We start from the raw sequence: 26,219 nt of genomic DNA on the forward strand, positions 1-26,219 counted from the left end.
GGTGCAAACATATTGCACATTTATTACTGAACTCTATCAAGTTGAAAAAAATTTGTGTCAATTCAAATTTTGAAAGAGGCTACATTTTTTGGCGGAAGGACTGATTATGATTAATCAAAAAGTTCTAAATCTGCATGGTATCGCAATTTCTGTCTTCTATTTTTATACTCCTACATGTATATATACGTATATTTCAGTTTTATAATTTATGATACAGGTAGTTGAGACTTGGAACTAGTTCAATTGTTGTTTCCAAACAGTACACCGATTCTTTATAAAGTTTAATTCAATTTACTCGAAATTTTGTAATAAAAAATCAGCATTTTGGCCAATAATTTTAAAATGTAGACCTCTAAACCCCACTATTTTTAGTTCCATTTTCAATTTTAACACAAGACCTTGAAAATTATGTGAAATTTTAGAAATTAACATTACTCCTAATATGTCCTTTTAAACTTTCGAATTTGATATCATGATTTTTTTTATCTCAAGTGCAAAAAGGTCAATATTCATTTCCATTACTTGACTGTAATGTATTAAACTTTTTTTATTTGAATTAGAGCGCGCATCAATTCAATAGTTGATATTATCAATTCATTTGAAGATAGCATAAGTGCCATTATAGCGCGCCTCAATTCAACTGAATAATTGATAAATTAATGCAGGCAATGTTTTAGATCTGAAGATATAATTAATTATTTGAAGAGATCTTTAATTGAACTGTTGCTTGCACGAAATGAATTGCTGTCTTGAAATGATTAAAGATATCTTCAGTTATTTAAGTTTATGTTAATTGGGTGCTCCATAGAATATTTACATTTGCAATGTTTTTGCCCTCGACATCTTTACCAATTGTAATGATAGACATTTCCTGATGAATTAAAGGTGAAGATAACGAACAGTGATCAATCTCATAACTCCTATAAGCAATACAAAATAGATAGTTGGGCAAACACGGACCCCTGGACACACCAGAGATGGGATCAGGTGCCTAGGAGGAGTAAGCAACACCTGTCGACCGGTCACACCCGCCGTGAACCATATATCCTGATCAGGTGTGAATGGTTAACTGGGGATGCTTATTCCTCCTAGGTACCTGGTCCCACTTCCGATGAGTCCAGGGGTCTGTGTTTGTCCTACTCTAAATTTTGTATTCTTTATGGAAATTAAGAGATTAATCACAGAAAAAGTTCGTTATCTTCGTCTTTTCAAGTACAAAAAGCTAGCACTAAATCTACGCTACATTTACAATCATATTTAAACTAAAAATTACATGTTTATGAATACGTTGGGTTTTGGCTTCCCATTCAATAGGTTTTCTAGGGAGGGAATATGGAACTTTCGGGATGTGACCGATTAGACTTGACGTTTATACACCATGGTCACGTGATAGTAAGCAATTGTAGGGCAAAGTTCACATCAATACAACTGGCGTTTCGCTAGAAGACGGGTCTGTAAAGTGCTATGCGCAGTCCCACGATGACGATCCAAGTCACTGTTGGTGCTTAGTACCTGAGTGTAAATTGGATGGAAGGAAAAAGGCGCATTTAGACTCGTATCCTTGGATGGAAGGCGTGAAGTTTTACCGATATCCTCAAGATATTCCTTAGATTTGTTTTCCTCGCCAACTCAGTCACATAATTTAATCGAATGCATTTTCCTATAAATGGTTGTAGTGATTCCTTTAGCATTTTAGTACAGTAATTTGATAGCAATTGAAGTACTTCATGCTTGTTTATTTAGTTGTTATACCTGTAAGTGTAATCCCGAAATGACATGCCTTACAAATTACGTTCAACAAGCGATAAAAGTCGGAGTGGATCCGTATCTCGAAAGTCCCGTATTAGATACGTCCTATTTGTCTGATGAGCTGATCCACAATAAGGAACCCTCGCTGCTATAGCCATAAGAGACATGTCTAGGTCAAAAGTTTTTGCACTTCATCTCAAATCGAGTGACAGCTTCATACGATTTAAACATTCTGAAATGGGGACGTGAAACATACAAAACAACAAAACTTATATATTTTGCAATCACAGTTTTCGTTTTGGCTTTCCTTCCCCTATCAAATCCTTTGAAACCCTTACCGTCCTCTCACGTTTTCGCCAACATAAAATTCATTCAGTATATTTATATCTCAGTTTTCTATAACCAAATGTAATCAAGAATTTAAGGTTGACGCTTCATGATACATGTAAGTATGCCGGTGTGAAAAGTTGATGCCCTCTTGTATTTTCAAATGGGAAATTTATTTCATATACGGTATTTACATCCTACTTTCATTTCTGTTGGACTTCCCAGTCGTTATAATAAACTTGTCATATAGATCTATCAATATCCATACGCACATTGTTTGCAACTGCAACATCTTCACGAGTAGCTGAAGATCTGTGTCTCTATGGTAAAATATTGGGACAGACCAGAGAGCTACAGATCCACCCCTTATAAATAAAACCCTTCGAATTTGTGGAGCAGAATCCACGGGCTAAGCCCGTTTTGGGCCCGAACTCTGAGGTACCATAATTATAGTTAAATGTAATCATGGTATCACAGAGATTGGACCCCAAAACGGGCTTACATGCAGCCCCTGTGGCAGGATCGCTGTCTTCTAGAGTCGCCCTTACAAAAATTTCATATAAAAATTTTCTAACAAATTTCCCTACTACACTTGTGCCCTACCATATCTTAAATCACACGTCATGATGTATACTGGTCTGAAGTGTTGCAGTTTATACCTTCTTGTATTTCTAAAATTCATTTCTTCAACATTTATCAATTTTCTCATCCACCACTGCTGCCTTAAATTACAATATACTCAATCTCATCATTACAATTTTTCTCATCATTGCAAATTGTTGAACAAGTACTCATTTTGCTGTGAAAGAAACCCAAATCTCAAAACCTGTCCCTGATACCGTCAAATTATTTTCGACTTTGTGGAAATCTCGTCTGATCTATGAATCATGATTGAACTTGATAATACCACACAGGGGATAGATCGAAGTAGTTTGATAGAAAAGAACCAAACTGACCACATACCATTGTGTTTTATGTATTGATTTATAACATTAATGACCTTTTAACCTTTTTTATTTCATTATTTGATTCCTCTGGTTTTTTAAATGAATTTCATCGGATACAAAAGATTAAAGTAGGCACGCCACCGGATCTTAAATGCGTTTTTAAAATATGCGATGAAATCCACGTGAAAACAGGTAGGATGGATCTTTTCAAATTAAAGGAACTTAGAAATATCAAAATAAGAATAATTCTGTCGATAAGTTTTGTGTATAATTTATGTACATCACAACATTCGTCCCAAAACAGGCACGTATTAGTTTTTACCCAATATTTATTGAAATGTCCATGGGCTTGACAACGAACATAAAATAATTGCTTCTGTAAAGGTGAAAACTAGTTAATGGTCATGAGAAATGTCTCTATAACCTGTATAACGGAAATACTTTTATGTATATCACATGGGTGTGACACTTGATTTAACAAATTGATTGTTTTTAATTATTTATTTTTCTATTGCAAGAGTGAAATTTGGACAGTTCCCCTATTGGAAGAATATTTTTCTCAAAAAGATTTCTTCACTGTCTCATCCTCTCAAAAGTTGCGAATGATTAAGTTTTAAAAGTTGCGAATGATTAAGAATAAAATTTCATTTTTAAAAGTTGCAAATGATTTAGAAATAAAATTCATTTATAAAAAAATACATGAAGGTATAAACTGCAACCCTTTACACCAGCATATTTTATGAAGTGCGTTGGCGATTTTAATATTTTCGCGTAACTGAATAGAATTTAAAGTTTAAAAAATGAGGATCCAGCAAGAATTATTACAGATATATAAGGACACTTATCACAGCTCTGCATTTTAATAATAATGAAAAAGCCTGTATCCACCGTCCTTCAATATGAATTTAGAATATGATGTAATCAACACATACCAGACAAGAGACCCACGGACCACATCGCTCACCTGAGTCACATTGGCCCTGCTGTTGTTCAGCTATTGTGATTTTAAAATGATTTTATCAATATTTATTCCCATGAAAATTTTTTACCCCATATTGTGGCCCCAACCTAGCCCCAAAGGGCCAAGACATTACCATGACACAAGGTATATTATTATACTTTCATGTAAAATTCTCGAATCTGATTGGTCGAGAAGCATTTGAAAAAACATATTGTTACCCTCTGAGAACAGAAAGCACGCACTCCAGGGTTATAGTATCTAGCAACGGGTAACAGTACTTGACAATGGGTGATATTATAAACAATTATCACATGCGTCAAATTTATGCGCGTACGGTTCGCCGTAGATTGTTAGACGACGTCGTTTGAGCATTTGTAATAAACACGAATACCCGAATCGATATACAAATATCGCATGATAGTGATTGATCAAATGTAAACAGACGTAAGTTTTTTCTGCTTTGTTGTTTATATAACATTCAGTATAATAAAACAAATATTTCATGTAGTTGAGGGTAACATTGAAAATTTTCACCCTTCGAGAAATCATTGTCAGCCTCGACTACGCCTCGGTTGACAATGGTATTACCCTCAACTACATGCAATATTTATATAATATGAAATGTAAGGTCTTGTCGTAAGGAATTTATATTCAGAATCTGAAAGCCCTTCCTTAAACAGTTCAGTAGATATTGCTTAGTCAATGTTCTTAAAAGCAGGTCAAAATCTAAGGTCAAGGTTACAAGGTCAAAACAAACTTGAGTTTCGTCAAGCGAAAAGGGTCCTTCGGGGTAATATTTTCAAAAATGGGTTTTTATTTTTTTCTGAAACCATACAGCTTCCTGGTTATTTGATACCAAAGTTTACCTTGAACCATAGTAATACTGATATGAAATACATGCATTGATCCTGAGATAACGTCATAAATCATTTGATAACGTCATTATAACGTCAAGATCATTGGAACATCATTGTAAAGAAAACAAAGACTTAAATATCTAAAGCAAATGAATTCTATCAAATGTAATCAAAGAATATACCAATGGTGACCATTTTAATGACTGTATAAACAATGCTAAGTTGATTTCTGAAGTAGTGATCAATTATGGACAAGAAAAAATTATATTGTAAATCATCAACAACAGAATTTCACCATCATCACTCTTCAACATTTGGACAATTGGTATCCTTGTTTGGGTCACGGACCATGCAGAACAGGTTGTGTCGCTCCAAAGGCAATCCGCTGGGAGGAATGTTAGGCATTAAGTTCCTGTTGTCAAATCTTCTGGTCTGATGGCGGGCTTCAGCACAATGATTTCTCTCTCTCTCTCTCTCTCTCTCTCTCTCTCTCTCTCTCTCTCTCTCTCTCTCTGTATCTTCTTCATTACGGTTGTCAAACAGCTTCACTATTTATAGATTGATACAGTATTCCAAAACGACAGTTGTATAAATATTACGAATAAACCATAGGGAATCTTAATACTACCCTATATGGAACTGTCACATCAAATATATTGAAATTTATATGTAGACAATCCGTCATGCAAACCCGGAGATGAATCTGAAGCCTTGTAAGTTGTATTTGTCGTATGCCTTTGACGGACATGATTCAGAAGCAGAATTTAAGGTAATGGTAAATGTCTTCCAGTCGTACCTTACTTACTTAGTCCTCTTTACACTGGTCAGTGCATAAGGCTTCCACAGCTGCTCGCCTTCTGTCTCCGTCTTGTGCCAGTCGTACCACTTTCATGAAATCTCACTTGGAGTTCTCAAAGAAAACTTTGATATGTCGAAACTTGGACTTTGATACTGTCTAGATTTGGGTTTCTTAAGAGTAGGTCAATGTCAAAGTCACAAGGTTAAACACTTTGATACCAATAGTATGAAGTCGGGGGCTTAAAAAAATTGAAATCACACAACCTAGGAACAATTGTATTTTGATATGATTTCGTGTGCTGAGAAGACTTGGTTTATATGATATCCTGCATATTCCCATGTAAACTATTGATCTCCTATTGTGGTCACAGCCCACCTCCGGGGCCCCTAGCTGAATTAAACAAACTGTAATTTGCGCGTTTCCCTATATAAAACTTTGATCCCGTATTGTGGCCCCAGCCTACCCGGGGGATCATGATTTAAACACGTTCTCATGTAAAACTTCGATCCCTTATTGTGGCCCCGCCCTACCCTCGGGGGCCACAATCTGAAAAAAATAATAACTTGAATCTGCAGTATTTGGAGATGCTTGCATATTATTATACCTTGTTGTTCTTGTTAAGAATTCTATAGATGTTTACTAAATGCCCCAACTAATATTTTGATCCTCTATTGTAACCCCACCTTAACCCCGGGGGTCATGTTATTGTAACCCCACCTTAACCCCGGGGGTCATGATGTGAAGAAATTTGAATCTACCCTTAGTATGTCAGGAAGCTGACATGTAAATTTCTACTTTTATGGCCTAGTGGTTCCTGAGAAAATGTTTAAATGACCTCACCCTATTTTTACCTTTTCTTGATTATCTCCCCTATGAAGGAATATGATCCTTCAATTGAATCAACTTGAATTTCTTTTCACCAAAGGATGATTTGTACCAAGTTTGATTTGGAGAAGGTGAAAATGTGAAAAGATAACGACAAAGACAGTGACAAATTTTAATCAGAAAAGCTCACTTCACTTTGGCTCAGGTAACTTAAAGGGGCATGGACACGATTTGAGCCGAAATTTTTCAAATTTTATTTTTCCCTTTTTATTGTTTAAAGTATTTCTAATGGTCAACCAAAATTTGAATATCAATTGTTGTGTTACAAGCGAGATAGAACACTCATAATTCTTTGTTATGTAAACTAGGCTCGTGTCATGTTTTTGTTTACATATAGATGGCATAATAGAAAATAGCATGAGATGTGCCAAACACTATTTGTTTACATATAGATGGCTTAATAAAATAGAAAATAGCATGTTTAAAACAAAATGAGATGTGCCAAACACTATTTGTTTACATATAGATGGCTTAATAAAATAGAAAATAGCATGTTTAAAACAAAATGAGATGTGCCAAACACTAGAAACTATTAAATTGTGTTCAGAATTGACTTGTAAACTAAAAAAAATCTGCTTTAAACGAAACTTTTACTAGTATATTTAACCTATGTAAACAAAACCATAGCACGAGCCTTGTTTACATAACAAAGAATTGTGAGCTCTGTATCTCCCATATACCTTGACAACTGACATTCAAATTTTTACCTAACCATTAGAAATACATTAGTTAAGCATTCTAAACATTAAAAATGGAAAAACAAAATACACTGTATGAAAATTTTCAGCTCAAATCGTGTCCATGTCCCTTTAATACCATACCAAGTGAAGGACATGGAATGCTACAAAGTGACCGTCAGCAGATCTAGATAGGCCACATTATATTCTTCTTTCAGGCGATTTTAACACTACGTGCTTTCACTTTATGGCATATTCTCCTTCGTACATCGCCGCCTATCTGCCTTAATCACAATGCTGACTATGTTGTCTTTTTAAAAAGTGCTGAGAATGCCTATTCGAGAATGACGTTCCATAGTGTCATAATTTTAGGTAACAGCACTTTACCATTTTCAAATCTATGTTGCATAAAGAACACATGTTAAAAATCCTACTTCACAATAATTAGCAAATATACCACTTATTGAGTTTAAATTTAAACCTATATCCTTTGAGAATATTTTTATCAAGCATACAGTTACGTGTAGGTTCGGCAAGGTATCTAAATTGAAAAGTCAAATATTGCTGATATTGATTTTTTCTCCATGTTTTTAAAGGAAGTCAGCCATTATGACGATGTAGAAGTACTCCTTAATATGAACCAAACGAAGATGAAAGCAAACGGAAGACAACTCGAATAGAAGGAAAAGTATTTAATGTGCAATTTGCTGGCATATAGCATCGCTTTACAACGGGGGAGGGGGCAGTCGGAATGCAGAGAAGAAGTTTGCTTGACAAATTTTCTCAAATTTACGAAAAGCTGAATCACAAAAACATGAAAGGCTATAGGGAGAGAGGCGAGCGTTCATCTTACAATACATGGTTATATTTACAGTTATATTTACAATACTGCTACAAAAAAGTGGGAAGGAGGGCCTAATTTATCTTATTTTGCATGCATTTTACAATTTTGTTTGTATGTTTGTCGTTTTACGTCCATTTCGAGTATTTCACACTCATATGGAGAAGTCGCGACCTGCACATGTAGGTGAAGTGCTACAAAGTTTAATCATCGATGCACGACGTTTAGGCCGTAGCAGTGATGGGACCTCCATTTCTGAAAGACCTGTGATTTTCACTTCAAAATCCGGCGCTTGTTGTAGGAACAGTCACTGCCTGTTAAACGTCCTAGGTTTGGGGCAGACGGATTGAAAATCGAACCCGAGATCTCCAAATTGCAAAGCAAGTGTCCACATCTCTACCATGACGGGTGGTTTTGCGATTTTAATCAACAAAACGGATAAAAAACATTAAATGAAAGCATAATGCATAATGTTGCAATGCACATCTGGTACATCAAAATTGGTACCGTATAAGTTTTACATAAGTATCATTCCATTGACCAACCTACAAGATCGCTAAATATCTTTATGGTACATGGGATACAGATTTCTTAAATGAAGTCACTGGAGACAATGTGAAGCGGTAGCAATAGTACCTGATATTGTTCCTCTTGATAGTGACATCACATGTAATATGTGATAGTTGTAAAATGAATGGACACTGTTGCAATCAAATCTATAGCATCACGTTTTAATTTATAAACAAGTGTCAAAATAACACTTGTACATGCATCATCGTTAGCATCGTTAAACACTTACATGTACATGTTATTTTTTCCCCAAGTTTTCCTGTTACTTAAATTCAAGTGTATTTCACTATCAAACATCGAAACTTGTCACATGCACACTAGAAACTAATAGTGGGCATATAGATATGTATAATATAATATAAAAGTGAATAAATCTAGAAACTAAACAATACAAAAATTGTTAATCCGCTGAAATATTTTCGTCATGTTAAAAGTTAATCAGATTACGTCTACTTCATTTAAAAGCTTGAAGCGTTGAATTTCATGCTCTCATATATTTTCAAAAAGGAAATTTATTTCTAAATATTTACATTCTGATGCATAATAGGAACATGTCCAACGATGAAAAGCGAAAAAGGTGCAGCGTACTAAGTACTGAAAAAATCAAATATGCACGTGTGATAAGCGTGGAAGCACTTGCTCAAATGTGAATATTGCTGAAATTGTGTTTTTGTTCCGTTTTATCTTTTCCAATAATCAATCTATGTACTGCATGGGATGATCAAACTTGACGAAATCCGACTCTTGTCGAATAATATGTATTTTCTCTTTGTTGTCAAGTATTCAAATTTTGCTATTTGTTGACCACACTTGCTCTTCTGGTTATTGTTTAAGAAATAATTATCGCGATTTTGGTATATGTTGCAGGATAATTTCCGAGGTCGACAATTCTTTTGAATTGTAAAAGCGGGGACGTTAACCGAGGCTTTTACGGTATATGTACATGTATATTTCAAACAACGTTTCGAGACCAAGGAGGTTATTCTGCAACATACACGAAAATGAAAACTTTATTTCTTTTCTACTACGGCTCAGAAGTATTCAGCCAGTCGTATTCCAATATATCCTTTGCTGAAGAAAAGGATGATATATGATTACAGAATTGAATTATCAGTCATCGACATATATTGATTAATGTTCACAAATTAAAAAATCGAATATCATACCGTGTAGCGTTTTTTTTTTTCTCTTCTTTCTCGCGTGTCTAGAATTTGGCGATTTACTGTTTCAAAGGTATGCTAATCAATTTAGCGGAATACAATTTTGACGGGCAAGCAAGATTTATCTCTTTTGCAAATACTGAAGTCGCAATTAGGTGCATATTTGGCGGGTGAAATTTTGGCGGAAAGCTATCTAACTGCTTGAATAAGCCAAATTTTTCACACCGCGAAAACAACCACACTATACGATATTATGCAGTTATCGACTTTATTGTTGCATTAGCAAAATACGAAGTACAAGCGAGATGAGTATCAATTTTCTCATAATTAGTTATTACGTATGAAGGTATCTCGCAGAATAATGACCGGGACATTCCTTTGATCTTCGCACTAACCGTGGTAAAATTTAAACATAAATACTTCCAAGTACTTGAAATATAAATACCATTGACCTGAAAGTTATTTATACACAACAGCTAAAAATCACCTGACCTTGACTTATAATTTGAACGTTGGTAAAGGAAAATAGTCCAAGAAATACAAACTCTAAACACATAAAATAAATAATCGTATAATCTAAATAATCGTTATTTCTTATAGGTATTCGAATAAGAGATAAAAACAAACCGAAAAATCTTATTTTCCAACTATGTCGCGAAGTAGGTCGTGGACTTCGTGTAATATACATAAATATTTACAGGCATACAGATGGCGCTATAACAGATATAACTAGATCGAAACAAAATGTGTCGTCATAGTTGTAAATGACAAGCAATGCATTTCAATATAAATGAAGCGGAAAACACACAGTGAATATATATACATGAATAATTATGGACATCGAAATCATTAGATAAGAAACTACATTCATCTCCACCTCAATACGTTAGGTTTACGGAGTCAAGGTTTTTTTACTTATTTTTTTTCCCCCGTGAAACAACCCTTGAAAAAAAAATTGATAGCTTAATGAAAATACTATCTTAAATATACCCCTCCCCCGCCCTTATCAACAATTTCCCTAGAAACAGTCTTTTTTAACGAATTACAAATAATGTTTCTGTTATGAAATTGAAAATAGTACTTCATTACGAATCATAAATCTTTACAACGTAAAACAATCAAAATACAGTAAAACACGAAAGCTTCCGTGGGCTTCGTCCTCTCTGGTCCCTCTGGGGGCCTAAACCCCATAACCTCTCAAACTATTCTATCACCCATCTTAAACTGAAATCCTGGATCCACCCATGGTAGACATTAGAACTATTTAAGATTCACAGGCGCAGTCATCTTCAGGTATCGGTTCGAACGCAAACAAACGTCCCCCGTCTGAAAAACAATTAATGTCCACCTGTGGTGATTTACTCCCACGGGCCACAAACGCTTCAAACAAGTAGAATGGTCCTGGTGCTTGGCGCTCTTGCATGGTAACTTTTTTGGTCTCGTTGTTAAACTTCATGAACATATCTATAACACAGCATTATCTCTTTAATAAACATAATGGTGTCTTGCCATAACTATATATGTGCATATTCCTAATGATTAATTCCAGTCGCTACTGTCAATATATTCACAGCATGACAAATATTATGATGTTGCGCTTAAATAAACTGAATTCACTCACATAAAATAAAGACAGTAATCAAAGAGATAGCATTACTACGCATTCATAAATCAAAGTACTGAAAGTAAGGATAGTCGGGATCCGTGTTGATAAAATGCTAATGATATTGTCACTTGGGGACCTATCTACTATTTTATTCAGTAAATAGACTCGAAGTGATCCATATTATGATGATGTTTTCTTTGGTTTATGTTTCTAAAAGGAGGAAGCGTTTCAATGATATTGATTGATTATCTATATCAATTTAATTGAACACAAGGTACAAAAATACGATTGTCCACTTTTAATTTAAGATTGAAATGATTTATAAAGAACGCTTTTTTGCCTATTTATAACATGATTTTGACTACCAATGTTTTCATTAGTTGTATCCCCTGTTTGTATTGGCTTCTTGCACTTGTTGTCGACTATTTCTGAAATATAATCAAGTTTACATGTTTGTTTGTCTATGTTCATGCACTTTTCGAAATAGCACCTGGGCAGAGATCCGGATAAACTGCGAGAAAATGGTTATGTAGAAGCCAAGCACAGCTACTGTAACAGCATATTGGCATTATGTTCTGGTCTTTATCATTTCATAAAAATCCACACTCGCACCTTGGAAATGAAAAATGACACACGTGTGCCACATTCTAGAGTATTTACATCGGTTATGACTACATTTAGATGACACCTTACATGTATGAAATACTTAACTTTTGTACGCACTTGTCACTCAAACTTTAAAAGTGGTTGAATTTTAAGACTCGGAATTTTGTCGACATCGGAATAAAATTATGTTGTTCATGATGAACAATGGTGAATGAAATTTAAGTTCTTAAAACAAGATATCTAACCCTATGTATGTTCACAATCAACTGATCAAAGAAGGTCGCATGTGACTCACTGCAACACCTGACACCCTGACTAGTTGAAGAGATGTTTTTACAATCGACGCTTAGATTTGAATGCTCATTTTGGCGAATTATTGTAATGTTTCGGCGAACTAACAAATAGAATCAATTATTGTATGCATAAGAAAGACAAATCATCTTTACAAAACATCATTGATTAGGAAGGATGGCACATTTTGGAACTTTACTGATACTGGATCAAATTATAATGGACTACAAAAATACATTCATCTTCATGGCAATTATATTTTATATTAAGACTAATCACGTGATTCAGTTTCACGACGTTTTAAAAAATATACATGCGATATTGAGGTCATCAATATATTTCGATATTGCAAGGTCATAATAAGATTGAGATTCAAGTTTAATTCATGGATCTTTTAAACAATCTCTGTAGTGTATGAAAAACGCCGCGGAGTTCTACATATTGTTAAATCATTGACCTAATTCTTTTATTCCATTGTTTGTTGAATTTCTTACCGGTCAACTGCATTTTGATTTGACATAAATAACTCATATCTAAGATTTCATCAAGTCCGCAGCACTTTTCAAATATCTTATTTTTTCCCCTTTGGTTCACATTAAAACTCCCATTATGATGCATTGAGCGTCTTTGCAATACATCGATTTGTAAAATCCACCCACCGGCATAAATAGAAAATATATTAGTGAATCTATAAGGTAGGCATTGTTTTCAAATGAATAGTCCTTTAAATATCTGCAAACTTTTCTCCATTTATTGTAAAATATATAATTTTTCATTAAGAAAAAACAGTTGATCCGCCACTAATACTGCAAATGAAAAGACGCAAGACTATCATGGCGACAAGTGCATCGCGATCAATTTGCTCAAGGTGTCAGATTATATCAACGACAAAAAAGTTTAACATTAAGTTTTTGTGTAGTGCTATACTTCCATGCATTTTAAAAAACGTTAATTATTTTATTTCATGATATTTTGAAGGGTTGCGATTGTTTTGTTGTGTTTGTGTGATGCCATGATACACATTACTGTATAGATTAGACCAGGCATCCATATTGGACCGACAGGAATATTTCTGTAACGTCCGGGGTATTCAGAAATATGTAACCAAAAGTATTTTAAATGATGTACATAATACCGTGCTTGCATCATTTCCCCATTCCTCAACATGATCAATACTTCATCTTAAACACACTAAAGTTATTTAAAAGCACATAATGATAATTAATGAATTAACAGTAAGATCAGAATTTATATCAAAATATATAGGTTTAGGCCTAAAACGCACAGCTACCACTCAGTTCTGTGTGTTTATGTACCTACATGTAGATGGTAAAAACATTATTCTGAAAATAAATCTTTGAACATATTAACCAACATAAAACACATACCGGTACATCATATTGAGAACGCCTACATAATTATCTGTTTTAAACTAACGAAACCACAGTCTGGGGAAAAAGATTCCCATAGCCTATTCCAAAAATGTAGATCTACATTCTTTTCATGAAACTTGCAAACAATGCATAAGAACTGAAGGCCTGTATGAACACTGTTTATCTACATGTATATTCCCATGGTTTTAGATTGTGAAAACCTTCCGGGTACAAAATATATCTGTTGATGTTTTGTTTACATATAAATACCCAATAGGATAATCCATTTACGTATGAATCAAATTTATATTTGCTTGCATTTGCACAAAAGAGTATTGCATTTCGATACATAATGCAATGTCAAGCGAACTATTTTTTGAAGCACAGGGAAGAAAAGAACTAAGGTAGTTGTGATAAGATTAGTCATCGCGTGAACTTGTCAAACTGAGGAAGAAAAAAGTTTCTATGAAAGATATAAAAAAGGATATCTTTCTAGCCTTTGTAAATTATAGAACACCTTCAAAGGTGTTTTCTGAGATACATGCATGCATACATGTACAGTAAACTGCTGTTTGGTGTTACAATACAAATATCCATCTTCGCTAGCCAAGGGTTTACGATACGCTCCGCTTCTCTACAAACCCTTGGCTGCGTTAGCACGATTTTCGTAGCTTTGAGTGACGCCTTCTAGCGGATAGAGGTAACAAACTCTGTTTGGATTACATCATGTTCAAGCAATGAAAATGCGTTTTTCGACTGCACTTTGTGTGTTGTTAAAATAAAAATGGCTACGCCCAGTGAGTTACACGATGTTATATGCAAATCATTTAAAACTTTTTTTCACAGGCAAAGCCTCATGGCAGTCTACACACCGCCATTTTGTATGGAGACTCTATGAAAATCTGATTGAATGGAAGAGTTTTGAAGACAATGACTAATTGTTTACACATTCCATCGTCTTGCACGTGGTGTAACGTACATGTAACACGCTATCTGATTAGATGCAGGGGACTTGGCCTGCATCAAATGGTATGCAAGAAATTGTTGACACGAAAATTGTGCTAACTAATTGTGCTTGTTCTAAGGGTTGTAAAAAAGTGGAGCGGATTTTAAACCCTTGGCTATTGAAGATGACAAATATCCTGATAATGAAAAGCGTATACTAATTTTTGCGATATTTGGATCCTATTCAGATTGATATGCGCAGATCAGCGATCCCAAATGTCAGGTCCAAGCTTTGCTATGGACCCCGACTAAGGAAGAGGATTAAGCCATTACAATACTATAAATATATGCCTCCAGAAGAATTGTATCCTTACTTTCGTAAAGTAGAGACTCGAACACGTCATCGTCGTTCTCGACCTCATACATAATGAAGTATCGTTCATCTGGTACATTCTTGTATGATACGTGAGGCTGAAAATAGAAAGAAAAAGGTATTCTGTTACTATTAATGAAAACCTATTTACTAATAGATATGGATGAGCGCACTAAATACGGTAAACCACCCTAACTAGCGAGTAAACATAAGTTATCTTTATCAATTGTCCAAAATAGGCGATAACTTACCTTCAGAATTACAGTGGAAGCAGATTCGGTGATTATTGATGAAATGTCGAAGTATGTCCCATTTTCTTTATATTTTGCCACGTATCCAATTCTTGTGTTGATCTTTCCGTCATCGGTCACTACCATACACTCAAAGAACCGAATCAGAAAGCGAACTGTAAAAGTGGAATTTGAAACGGTGAAATCATTTGGTGTCGTGTAAGTTTTGTGGTTTACGTTTTTCTATCTGTATTTTTATTTGGAACGTAGTTTTGATGGGGAGGTACATTTAAGTGCGTGATTTAAAGTACGTCCAGTTGATATACACAGGCATAGTTGCCTATTATGTGGTACATACATGTACATGTATATCGCCGACATAACGCACCTTCTAACCAGCAAAGACTAATGTGATTCTATTCAAATTCATTTAAAAGTCTAACTTTAGGGATTGGGGTTCTTATTTCGAGGTGAGGTACATGTAGAAGCGTCTGGATCGTTACCCCGGGCTCGATACAAGAGTTGAGGATATTCTCCCAGAAGGGTACAAAAAATAGGAGTCTTCGGTATTCACAGGATGCACCGAGTGGAGTAGCTTTTCCCAGAGGTTACAGAGGGCTGAGGTATTCACTTTAGGACTGTACAAATGTTAGAGTCTTACTGTGGTCAGGGTAAGAAAACTAACATTTGTATTTATGTTACAACAGCCAATCCCTGTGTACGATGTAAACACGATATATCATTGTTTGTAGTAACAGCGATACCTACAAATGTACGATATAAACTATGCTTTCACAAGGTCCTGAAAAATTGATGCGATATAAACACGATATGGTGTTCACATTGTTGACTGTGCAATGTCGACCACGTAAACAAAATGGGCACAGTGTCCCAAACAAATGTGCCCGATGTAACCTAAATCAACAATGTGCCCGACGTAACCCAAATCAACAATGTGCCCTATGTAACACAAATCAACAATGTGCCCGACGTAACCCAAATCAACAATGTGCCCGACGTAACCCAAATCAACAATGTGCCCGACGTAACCCAAACAACAATGTGCCCGACGTAACCCAAATCAACAATGTGCCCGACGTAACCCAAATCAACAATGTGCCCGACGTAACCCAAATCAACAATGTACCCAACGTAACCCAAATCAACAATGTGTTCAATGTAACCCATATCAACAGTGTAGACGATCTTCACATTAGTTCCTAAAATGTTCACGATGTAAAAATGATACCATTGTCAATATGCAATGTCGGCAATATCGACTGGATAATTATAATAGATAATGTGTACTGTAACCTCGAAAATAGTAACCTATTAACTGGACTGAAAATATGAGACGATTTTAGAGAATTATAGAAAACAAAGTAAAAATAAACAATTACAACGGTATTGCATTGGGTTTTTTTGTATGTAATCCCCATATAACGCCATATCCTCCACGTTGGCGGAGACGTATATCCCTGTTCTACAGGCTATCCGCAAATGGAATGGCCGGAACTTTGAGGACGTCCATTTAAGATTTGTAACTCTTCGAGGAAGTTTTTTGCCTAGTGATGAAGAGGAGAGCTCTTGGTACATTCCTTCACTAGTCCGGAATACTATCTTGATCTCCAATATCTGTTCGCCATTCATATCAAGTATCCATCTCCAGACTTTCTACAAAATAGTACAGACTCCTGTAGGGATTCTAAAATATTACACTATGGTGATCCAACTATAAGGTAAATCAATTTTATAAAATGTACTCGTAGTTCTGTGAATTAGATGGATATTTGACAATCATCAATTGAAAATAATACCAAGTGTATCACTGGAGCTTTTCTGAGTAGTTCCCACATATTTTCAACGTCTTTTAATGATTTGTTTTTCGTGTTCTCATCATTTATAGAGACCAGTCGGTCGTTGATTCTGTAAAAATTCGATTGTACCACTAAAATTAGAAGCAGTGCGTAATCACACTCCATTACATTCAGAGTTTTTTGTTAAATGCAAGTCATTTCATTTGGAATAGTTGCATTATATGACGGACAGAATTGGGGCCTGTTATCTGGACTGAAATACATGTAGTGTCGCAAATCCCTTCGTGGCATACAGGATAATCTGGGAATAGTAACTGGAGTACTGGCAAATAGATTTGCTTTTCCTACGTTTGTTGGATAACATACACGTACACGTATCAATAATTATGATTTCTTTAAAAAATATGAATTTTAAAATGATCCTTGCATGTGTGATGTCACAACATCTATTCTGGTTCACAAGCCTTATCAAGTAATCGCATTAAGTTAATGTTTAGAAAATATTTTGTTGTAATGTTTAAATCCACGGTGGTTCAAGTCAGTGATATTATAAAAAGTAAGTAACAATGTTGCTGGGCTCCAGAGATATATCCCATTTGCTCCTTGTGTTGCAATGCATAGATCTGCGTGTAGAACTTTTTGAAAAACATAGTGTGTGTTAAAGAAAACTTCGTTGTCATAGCTTGAATCTGGTAAATAGATATATCCAGTATATATTTTATTACATCCTACTTAAGATTAGGAGAGTTTATCCTTGACATATTTCAGTGTGTCAAGTAAAATGCATCGAAGGGGTCGACGTCACTAGTAAATAAAAATACTTCATGTGATATAGTATATGATTTGTTTTTAACTTCGGTTGACAATTAAAACCAAACGTGACTGATCTGTTTTTATCAGAAACATGTGCATACAACTGGAGAGAAAGCTTATTATCACCTCATTTCTTTCTCGGCAACGTCATAAACATCTTTGACCACGTGATACACATCTTTCCGGTCCATTGGATTGTGGGCGGATTCCAGACGAAACAAGCAGTCCCTGTTCCAGAAATTTCTAAGTCGTCCTGAGTGCGATCTCCGTAGTTGTAATACTTTCAGTTCCGCCTCTTCCGCTTCCGATTCACTGCTAGAACTACTTGAGCTACTAGAGGTCTGTGTAAGTGAAGCAAAATCTAACATTAACCCTAACCTTAAGACTGAGACCTACATGTAACGTAGCCCTGACTCAGAACCCTTAACTTTGGGCATAAGTGTACAGGTTAATCTAAACCTTCTCCCTTCTTCTAATTCTAATGTAGTCCATTGGACTTCTTCCTAATTGATTGATAGTTGAGATCATTAACATTTCATTTATTTATCATATCATATTCTATCTCATAATAAAACATTTTAGTGAACTATTTGGTTAATTAAAAATCTCCTTGATACTATTTTAAAATAACAATTAAAATATATCAATGCGTGCTGTACATGTATATGTAAACTATTCAGTGATATATGTCCGCATCCGGGAGGTCAACCTTATTGTATATCACTGAACTACGATTTCACTCAAAACAATGTTAAAGTACAATGAACGTAAAAATTGTTTTCTCATTCAAAGCACTGAAATATTTGCAACAAAATTCTTTACAAATGTTACTTGAATGAAGTACACTACAACGTCATAATGGCTGATTTCCACATCTCCTTTATACTTAGATATTTTATTGAATATAGATGTTAACGGCAAACTTTATGACAAACATGATAACTTCAACTTCTCCATCATTAATTTCCCATTTTTATGTAGCAATATTCCATTATCACCTTCATATGGTGTTTATTTTTCTCAAATGATTCGATAAGCAAGAGCTTGTTCTGCGTATGGTCAATTTTTGAATCGGAGTAGGCTACTTACAAATAAGTTGATGTTAAAGGGGTTTCAACAGTTTCGTTTAAAGTCAGAATTTCGCAAATGTTACTGTCGTTATAACGATCTACTTTAACGATACAACCTGTTAAAAGTGTATCTGAAGTGTTTCATACCAACAAATATCAGTCTATTCTTTGCACACTTATTTTGACTTCGGATGACTCCGTTTATCTAATCAAGATATAGGGTTCACGGCGACGCCGAGTGAAACCGTTTGACAGGGGATGCTTATTCCTCCTATAGGCACCTGATCCAACTTTTGGTAGATATATCCAGGGCTCTGTGTTTGTCCTAATCTTAATTTTATATTCTTTATAGCAATTATTAGATTTATCACTGTTCGTTATCGTCACCTTTTCCTTCTAAAGCACGACTATCAGCAATCTTTGTACATGTATATTCCTTTTAAATATGATTGCCGAGCTGGGATCAGTCGAATAACGTGTCGATACTGATCTGTATATCGCGGGTTTGAGTCTAGGAGGGTTTGAATTTTTTAAAGATTACTTTTCGTTAAAACTACAGTTTTGACCAAGTAAAGTAAAGAACAAGGTACGGTAAAGTAAATTTGAAAGTTTTCAATTTCAAAATATCCCTGTACATATCCTTCACTTTTCATCGATATCAAATTATTTCTCTGGTGTGTTACTCATTCTTAAATTACACACACACACACACACACACACACACACACACACACACACACACACATAATGACATGCATAACTCTAAGTGAAGTGTTGTTCATTATCAGGTAACCTACAGGTAATGAAAAGCAGTTAACTGATTAGTTCGTCTTCATAAAAATTAATGTACGCACAATGTCAACTAATACACATTATATTTGCATAATGTGTAGAAAATTCAAACATGGAAATATAAATGATATACAACAGCAAACTATTTCGCGTGTACCTATAGACCGTAATTTGATATGTGTAAAGAAAACGCTAACGATGGTAAAATGACATTTGTTTACACGAAGGGAGTAAACAGTTAATAGAAGTCATGCTGATTACAGATGCCTGGGACGATTTAGATTCCTCTTCTATATTGTATACATTTCTTTTGCAGTTTTATTTTTTGTCAAGTGTTTCACAGCTAGTCTTGCATGAAGCCGTAAAGGAAGCGGTACACCGATCACGGATTTTCCGATTTTCAGTTACCTTCATTCATAGGCGCCTGGGTCAAGGATATTGCACTATAACCTATTCGGATATCCCTTATTCCGTTTCGAGTTTTGTACTGTTTACGCACTTCCGTGATTAGAGATTTGAATGAGATGACTCTGGACAGAAAAAAAATATTAAAAATATACAACGGATAGACAGCTGTTATTAGAGGATTTTAATTATTAAAGAAGAATTACTGGAAGTGAATGGGGCCCTGAAACTGGCTGGTAAGCAGTGTAAATAACTTTTAATCGACAAATATCTGTCATGGGGTACGGAAAGGGGTAGATTGAGTTGCAAGCCTTGTTATATATTATGAATCAGTGGGATAAGACATTTTTTAAAACGTGTATAAATTAGTGTTCTGTGATAATGACACGTGTATTTAAGCTTCCTGGAACATGAAAAAATGTATAAAGAGACATCATAGATCAGAGAGAAATATTTATTCGTGGTTCGAATTTCCTCCATTGTTTACATAGTTCCATAGTGAAATATCCTTGACCCAGGCGCCTATGCCTTCATTGTATTAATTTCGTCGATATATAATCAATTTTAAGATTCAGAAGTTAATTTCTCACTCGATTAAAATATACGTACACTCTGTACATGTAGCTTCGATTTATGTATATAGTCAAAGATATTAATTTATACAAACCGAGTTTCTTTTTGGTGATAGAGGAAAGTAGTTGAGCTTGCCGTCATCCAATTCGTCTTCGGAACGTAACCTCTCGCCTTTCTGTAGAACGTCGTCCGGAGACGGGGTCGTCATACACAATAGGAAGTTGTCAAATACCGGGGTAAAGTCCCCCACTACTTCACACGTCCATGATGAAGGTCCGACGTTCACCGCCGCCATCACGAGTTTGAATCAATAAATATATAAATCCGTATTACTTCCTCTACTCATGCGGAAATGATTTCACCTTCACAAATTTCTAATACGAACACAAATAAAAGTTTAAAGATGGACTAGCATTAAGTGTATTTCCTCTTGTCACACGAACATAAATACAAATTTCCTGCTAGTCAATTGATTACTGACTTAGCTTTATCTCTTTATATGAAAGATTCTATAACATATAATCATATCCGTAAAAAGGTAAAAAGGAACTGGGTAGAAAGAAGAAGGAAGATTAGCAGTAATCTGATATACCCTGGAATATTTGTGGTTTTCAAAATATTTCCTTGTATGGGGTATATGTCTATATTGTGGATATGTTATTATAATAAAACTCCCGAAGAATGATCAGATGATGTGCATATCCACCAGGGTTTTTTTGTTGTTGGTATGTTGTTTTATGTCCAATTCGGGAATTTTCACTCCTGCAGAGACGTCACCAGCTTAACGTAGGTCGCGGGTTTACAGACCTTTTTTTCTCGCTCGAAAACCCCATTTGAAAATTTGACCGATGTATCTTGACAATGTATATACTACTCTGTGAAAATTGTTTTTCATTCAACAGCACAGTTTTTTTTAGTAATTACATGTACGTCTTCAACACACCATTGTTTTAACGCTAGCGACACTGTTTTCCATTGAATTATATAGAAAATAATAGTGATTGACTTTATTCATTGCATAATTCAACTTAAAATAGACAGAATTTGGTGCTGTTCATCTTGATAATATTAGAGGGCGAAGCCCTCTTACGGCCCGAAGGGCCGTGAGAGCGGAGCTCTCCCTATAGGTAACACGTATATACATGTTTAAAAGGAAAAGATAGGGAAATAATGAAAAATTAAACCATACCTATGGAACTTGAAAAGTTTGGTACCAATGGCGTCGATTCGAATATTAGCGCGTGGACATGTATTCCTCCATTTTCAATCTCGTTTAGCCTAGTTCACGTCGTTCTGAGATGTTACATAAAATCCGTAAAAGTATGTAAATCTTATTTTCTTAATCATATATAATCACTCCACGATTAACGCCATGTTTTTTGTTGTGGTTCAAACGCTATGTTTGTAAATTTGCTAAATAACGACGCTGAATAAGACGTCACAATGTACTGTTTACATCAATTGCGTTATATTTCCCGCGTTCAATATATAGGCGGATCAAATGTCCAAAATTAGGATGCTTTGATACGGCTCTATATCATATACCTAGTAGTGTATCAGCCCTGATACACCTATCTTGGCTAGGGTGAGACAGCTGCAAGTAGGTAGGGCTGTCTCGCCCTAAGGGCCGAGATATCTCTGTCTCGGCCCGTTGTCAAGGGGCTGTCTCGCCCTCAAATTTCAAATGGCTATTTCTTCTTTAATCTTTTGAAATCTAACATAACTACATGAAAAAATGATGTTAGACACAATTTTTTTCATATATAATACTTTCTTCCACGACAAAATTTAATTTAAGCAGAAAAATTAAATAAAAACGTTTTTGAAAACAGCGCTAAATTGTAGCGAGTATCTAAGCAAAGGGGGGTAACCCAAGTAACAATTGTTTATTTAGAACAATAACACATTTAACTTCATTTCAAAACAATCAACGTTCTAGGTGACAGAAAACAGTAGGAGGATTATGGAGGGTGATACTGAAGCATTTTCAGAAATCCCCGGTCCTAATGGAGATAAAATGTTAATTTACAGCAATTTTGATGTAGAAAACTGTTTTAAAACGATTTCTGAAATCTAAAATCCCGAGGACTTGGCAATAAAACGAGAAAACCATTATCTTCCGACATATTTCAACGACTTATAGATGCTAAACAGATGGGAAACGGTAAAAAAAAAAAAACTTACTTCAGTATAAGGTAACATTCCTTAAGCAAAGAAATAGCAGCATCAGATCTGTAAACATTCCCGTTCATACGATGACGCCACGTAAACAAAGTTCTACAACTCTTACAAATTATATGAAATATTGAAAACGGGCGAGTTTGGTAAATCCGAAAAAATAAATAAAAATCAGCAATGGAATAAAGCTACAAAACCCAGACTTTAGCATGTTTCACAATGTCAATAGTACTGGAAACGTAACCATTAAAGTAAACTCTCTGAAGGAATGAAATAGTCAAATATCGTTGTACAGTATACCATGTATTTATGTTTGGGTCAATGACCCCCCCCCCCCCCCCAATTTAAAAAAAAATGTTTATCAACTTGTTGTGTTTTAGGTATATGATATAAACAATATCACACTCTAATGTTGATCTCGGACCTGGGATTGCCCCTCGAGTGATCTCGGCCCTCGCCCTTCGGGCTCGGGCCGAGATCAACTCTCGGGGCCAATCCCAGGTCCGAGATCAACATTAGAGTGTAATATTCTATATGTCCTCGTGCTAACTTCGGGTGTTTTTGTTCTGTTTTGGATATAGGTACTAATGCCAAAACTTTTTTGCTTCGCCCTCAAACACGGTCACGCCGTAAAACATATTAATATCAAAGCGAAACAAAAATAATTTGAAAAATATTTATGAAAAAAAAATTTGCACCGGAAACGAAAGGAAGACAACAAAATCAAACGAAGCATGTTCTACTTCGATATTAACTGTTGGTAATATTTATGTGATATCGGTAAAGTATTATGTTCTTTATATTCAGTCAATGACCCATGTATACTTTATTCAGACAACTGTTACGTCACAATTGAATGTGCACGTAAAAAGACGTTGAGTCGTAGGATTTGCGTACCCGAAAACGATGACGAAAGCAAACCCGCGACCTACGATAAGGTGAATTGCCACAAAGTTTGACCTGGCGCAAGACCTCCATTCTTAAGGTCATACGCGAATGAACAGTAACTTTCAACAACAAAATTATTTACTCTCAAATAAACACAACATGTGTATTGTAGAAAAGTAATTCGTAATATATAATACAATATTGTACATAGCATGCAATTAACGTCTTCAATTTCACGCGGCGCTGAGATCGCGAATTATCGAGGACCTCTTGGTTACCAAGCGAGCGTCCTACTCTAGCTATTAGGTTACCGCGACCCGCGTGATAAAAAAAATCGCAATTAAGATTTAGTCCGAATGGAATAATTTTTCTAGAGTTGTCATCATTTACCCTTTGTTGTGTCCTATTATAAATTGGTTGTCTTCACTGAAATATAATACAAAATGTACAAAAGTTGCATCGTCAGATTTGGTTGCTATATTTTTCCCATAAACTGAAGCAATTTTTTAGTCTTCACATAATATGACCTATTTTAAAGATTTTATGCTATGAGAGATTACATAATTCTATTTCTTTAATTTCAAAGAGAAGTATCTTCTGGGTCAAGATGAAGTCAATAATGCTTGGAAATAGCTGATTAAATTCACATAGAGCAAAACTTTGGGAATTTTTAGTTGCACATCAACATTGTTCCAAACTAAACTTTCTCATTATTTTAAAAGGAGTGTAAAGAAATGTAACCGGCCTGTTTCACACCTGGTTATTTCCTGTGTAAACGTTAATTAAATTCCATTGAAACACGGTTAAAAGATTCTCAAACGTAGCAAATTTATATCATGTGCATCTTGTATGTTTTTGTTTTTATTTAGATTTCAATACTAAAAATTTTTCATCTCTATCTTTGATAATAACTAGTAAGAGTGATTGTACATATCTGTAGTCAGAGAGTAAGACAAAAAAAAAAAACAACCCAAACAACAAAAAATAATTTAATTCTTATTGTATCCTTGTCTCTAATTGGTCAAATTCCAATTGAGGAACGCAAGTTATTTTTGCATAACCTGGTTTGGTATGGGGACACACCCTTGACAACCAGAAGCCGGAACTATTTTTTTTTTCTCTCTCTAAATTTACATCTCAGCACTGTTTTCAGCCTTCGATGCAATAGAAAGTCAACGTGTACAATAAGATACTTCGGTTTAATATACATGTTGTTTTCTCGTTGTCAATGTTAGCATCTACTTGTACGTAAATCACTGTTGTAAAATATCTTTCTCTATATGTATGGTCGAATGATAGATTAAAACAAAGATTTTATATTCAAATTAATGATATGCCAAGTAAGCATTACCCTGTTCATTTTGAAATACATTTCTCACTGGGGAAAAAAAGGGGGGGGGGGTCATCATACACAATAGGAAGTTGTCAAATACCGGGGTAAAGTCCCCCACTACTTCACACGTCCATGATGAAGGTCCGACGTTCACCGCCGCCATCACGAGTTTGTATCAATAAATATATAAACCCGTATTACGTCCTCTACTTATGCGGAAATGATTTCACCTTCACAAATTTCTAATACGAACACAAATAAAAGTTTAAAGATGGACTAGCATTAAGTGTATTTCCTCTTGTCACACGAACATAAATACAAATTTCCTGCTAGTCAATTGATTACTGACTTAGCTTTACCTCTTTATATGAAAGATTCTATAACACATAATCATATCCGTAAAAAGGTAAAAAGGAACTGGGTAGAAAGAAGAAGGAAGATTAGCAGTAATCTGATATACCCAGGAATATTTGTGGTTTTTAAAATATTTCCTTGTATGGGGGATGTGCCTATATTGTGGATATGTTATTTTGATAAAACTCCCGAAGAATGATCAGATGATGTGCATATCCACCAGGGTTTTTTTGTTGTTGGTATGTTGTTTTATGTCCAATTCGAGAATTTTCACTCCTGCAGAGACGTTACCAGCTTAAGGTGAAGTGCCACAAAGTTTGACCTGGCGCAAGACCTCCATTCTTAAGGTCATACCCGAATGAACAGTAACTTTTATTTCTAATACCGGACCTTAGAGAAGGAACGGACACTTCCTATGTCAACGTCTTCAATTTCACGCGGCGCTGAGATCGCGAATTATCGAGGACCTCCTGGTTACCAAGCGAGCGTCCTACTCTAGCTATTAGGCTACCGCGACCCGCGTGATAAAAAAAATCGCAATTAAGATTTAGTCCGAATGGAATAATTTTTCTAGAGTTGTCATCATTTACCCTTTGTTGTGTCCTATTATAAATTGGTTGTCTTCACTGAAATATAATACAAAATGTACAAAAGTTGCATCGTCAGATTTGGTTGCTATATTCTTCCCATAAACTGAAGCAATTTTTTAGTCTTCATATAATATGACCTATTTTAAAGATTTTATGCTATGAGAGATTACATACTGTAAATGTATTACATTTGGCTGTGTATTCTATTT

At 35.1% G+C, this 26,219-nt stretch overlaps 1 protein-coding gene across 1 annotated transcript; it reads right to left on the reverse strand.

Moving 5' to 3' along the window:
- Positions 1 to 8,752: 8,752 nt before the first annotated feature.
- LOC125658202 (uncharacterized) lies at positions 8,753 to 21,340 on the reverse strand. The gene is made up of 7 exons (XM_056149348.1): positions 20,762 to 21,340; positions 17,954 to 18,168; positions 17,015 to 17,123; positions 16,598 to 16,871; positions 15,219 to 15,373; positions 14,969 to 15,065; positions 8,753 to 11,237 (listed from the first exon to the last, which is right to left on the reverse strand). The coding sequence occupies exons 1-7, from the start codon at positions 20,960 to 20,962 to the stop codon at positions 11,038 to 11,040; spliced, it is 1,251 nt and encodes a 416-aa protein (XP_056005323.1). The 5' UTR covers positions 20,963 to 21,340; the 3' UTR covers positions 8,753 to 11,037.
- Between the last annotated feature and the right edge of the window lie 4,879 nt (positions 21,341 to 26,219).

This window comes from Ostrea edulis, chromosome 9 (genome assembly GCF_947568905.1).
Source record: "Ostrea edulis chromosome 9, xbOstEdul1.1, whole genome shotgun sequence".
In the NCBI taxonomy this organism is placed as follows: domain Eukaryota; kingdom Metazoa; phylum Mollusca; class Bivalvia; order Ostreida; family Ostreidae; genus Ostrea; species Ostrea edulis.

Bases quoted from the DNA above. Each gene is read 5' to 3' on its own strand.
- LOC125658202 (XM_056149348.1), bottom strand. From the start codon at position 20,962: ATGGCGGCGGTGAACGTCGGACCTTCATCATGGACGTGTGAAGTAGTG. The intron at 16,872-17,014 runs GTATTATTTTCA...ACTATTTTGTAG, and splicing joins AAGCTCCAGTGATACACTTG to AAAGTCTGGAGATGGATACT. The intron at 15,374-16,597 runs GTAATTGTTTAT...CCACTTTTACAG, and splicing joins AAACCCAATGCAATACCGTT to TTCGCTTTCTGATTCGGTTC.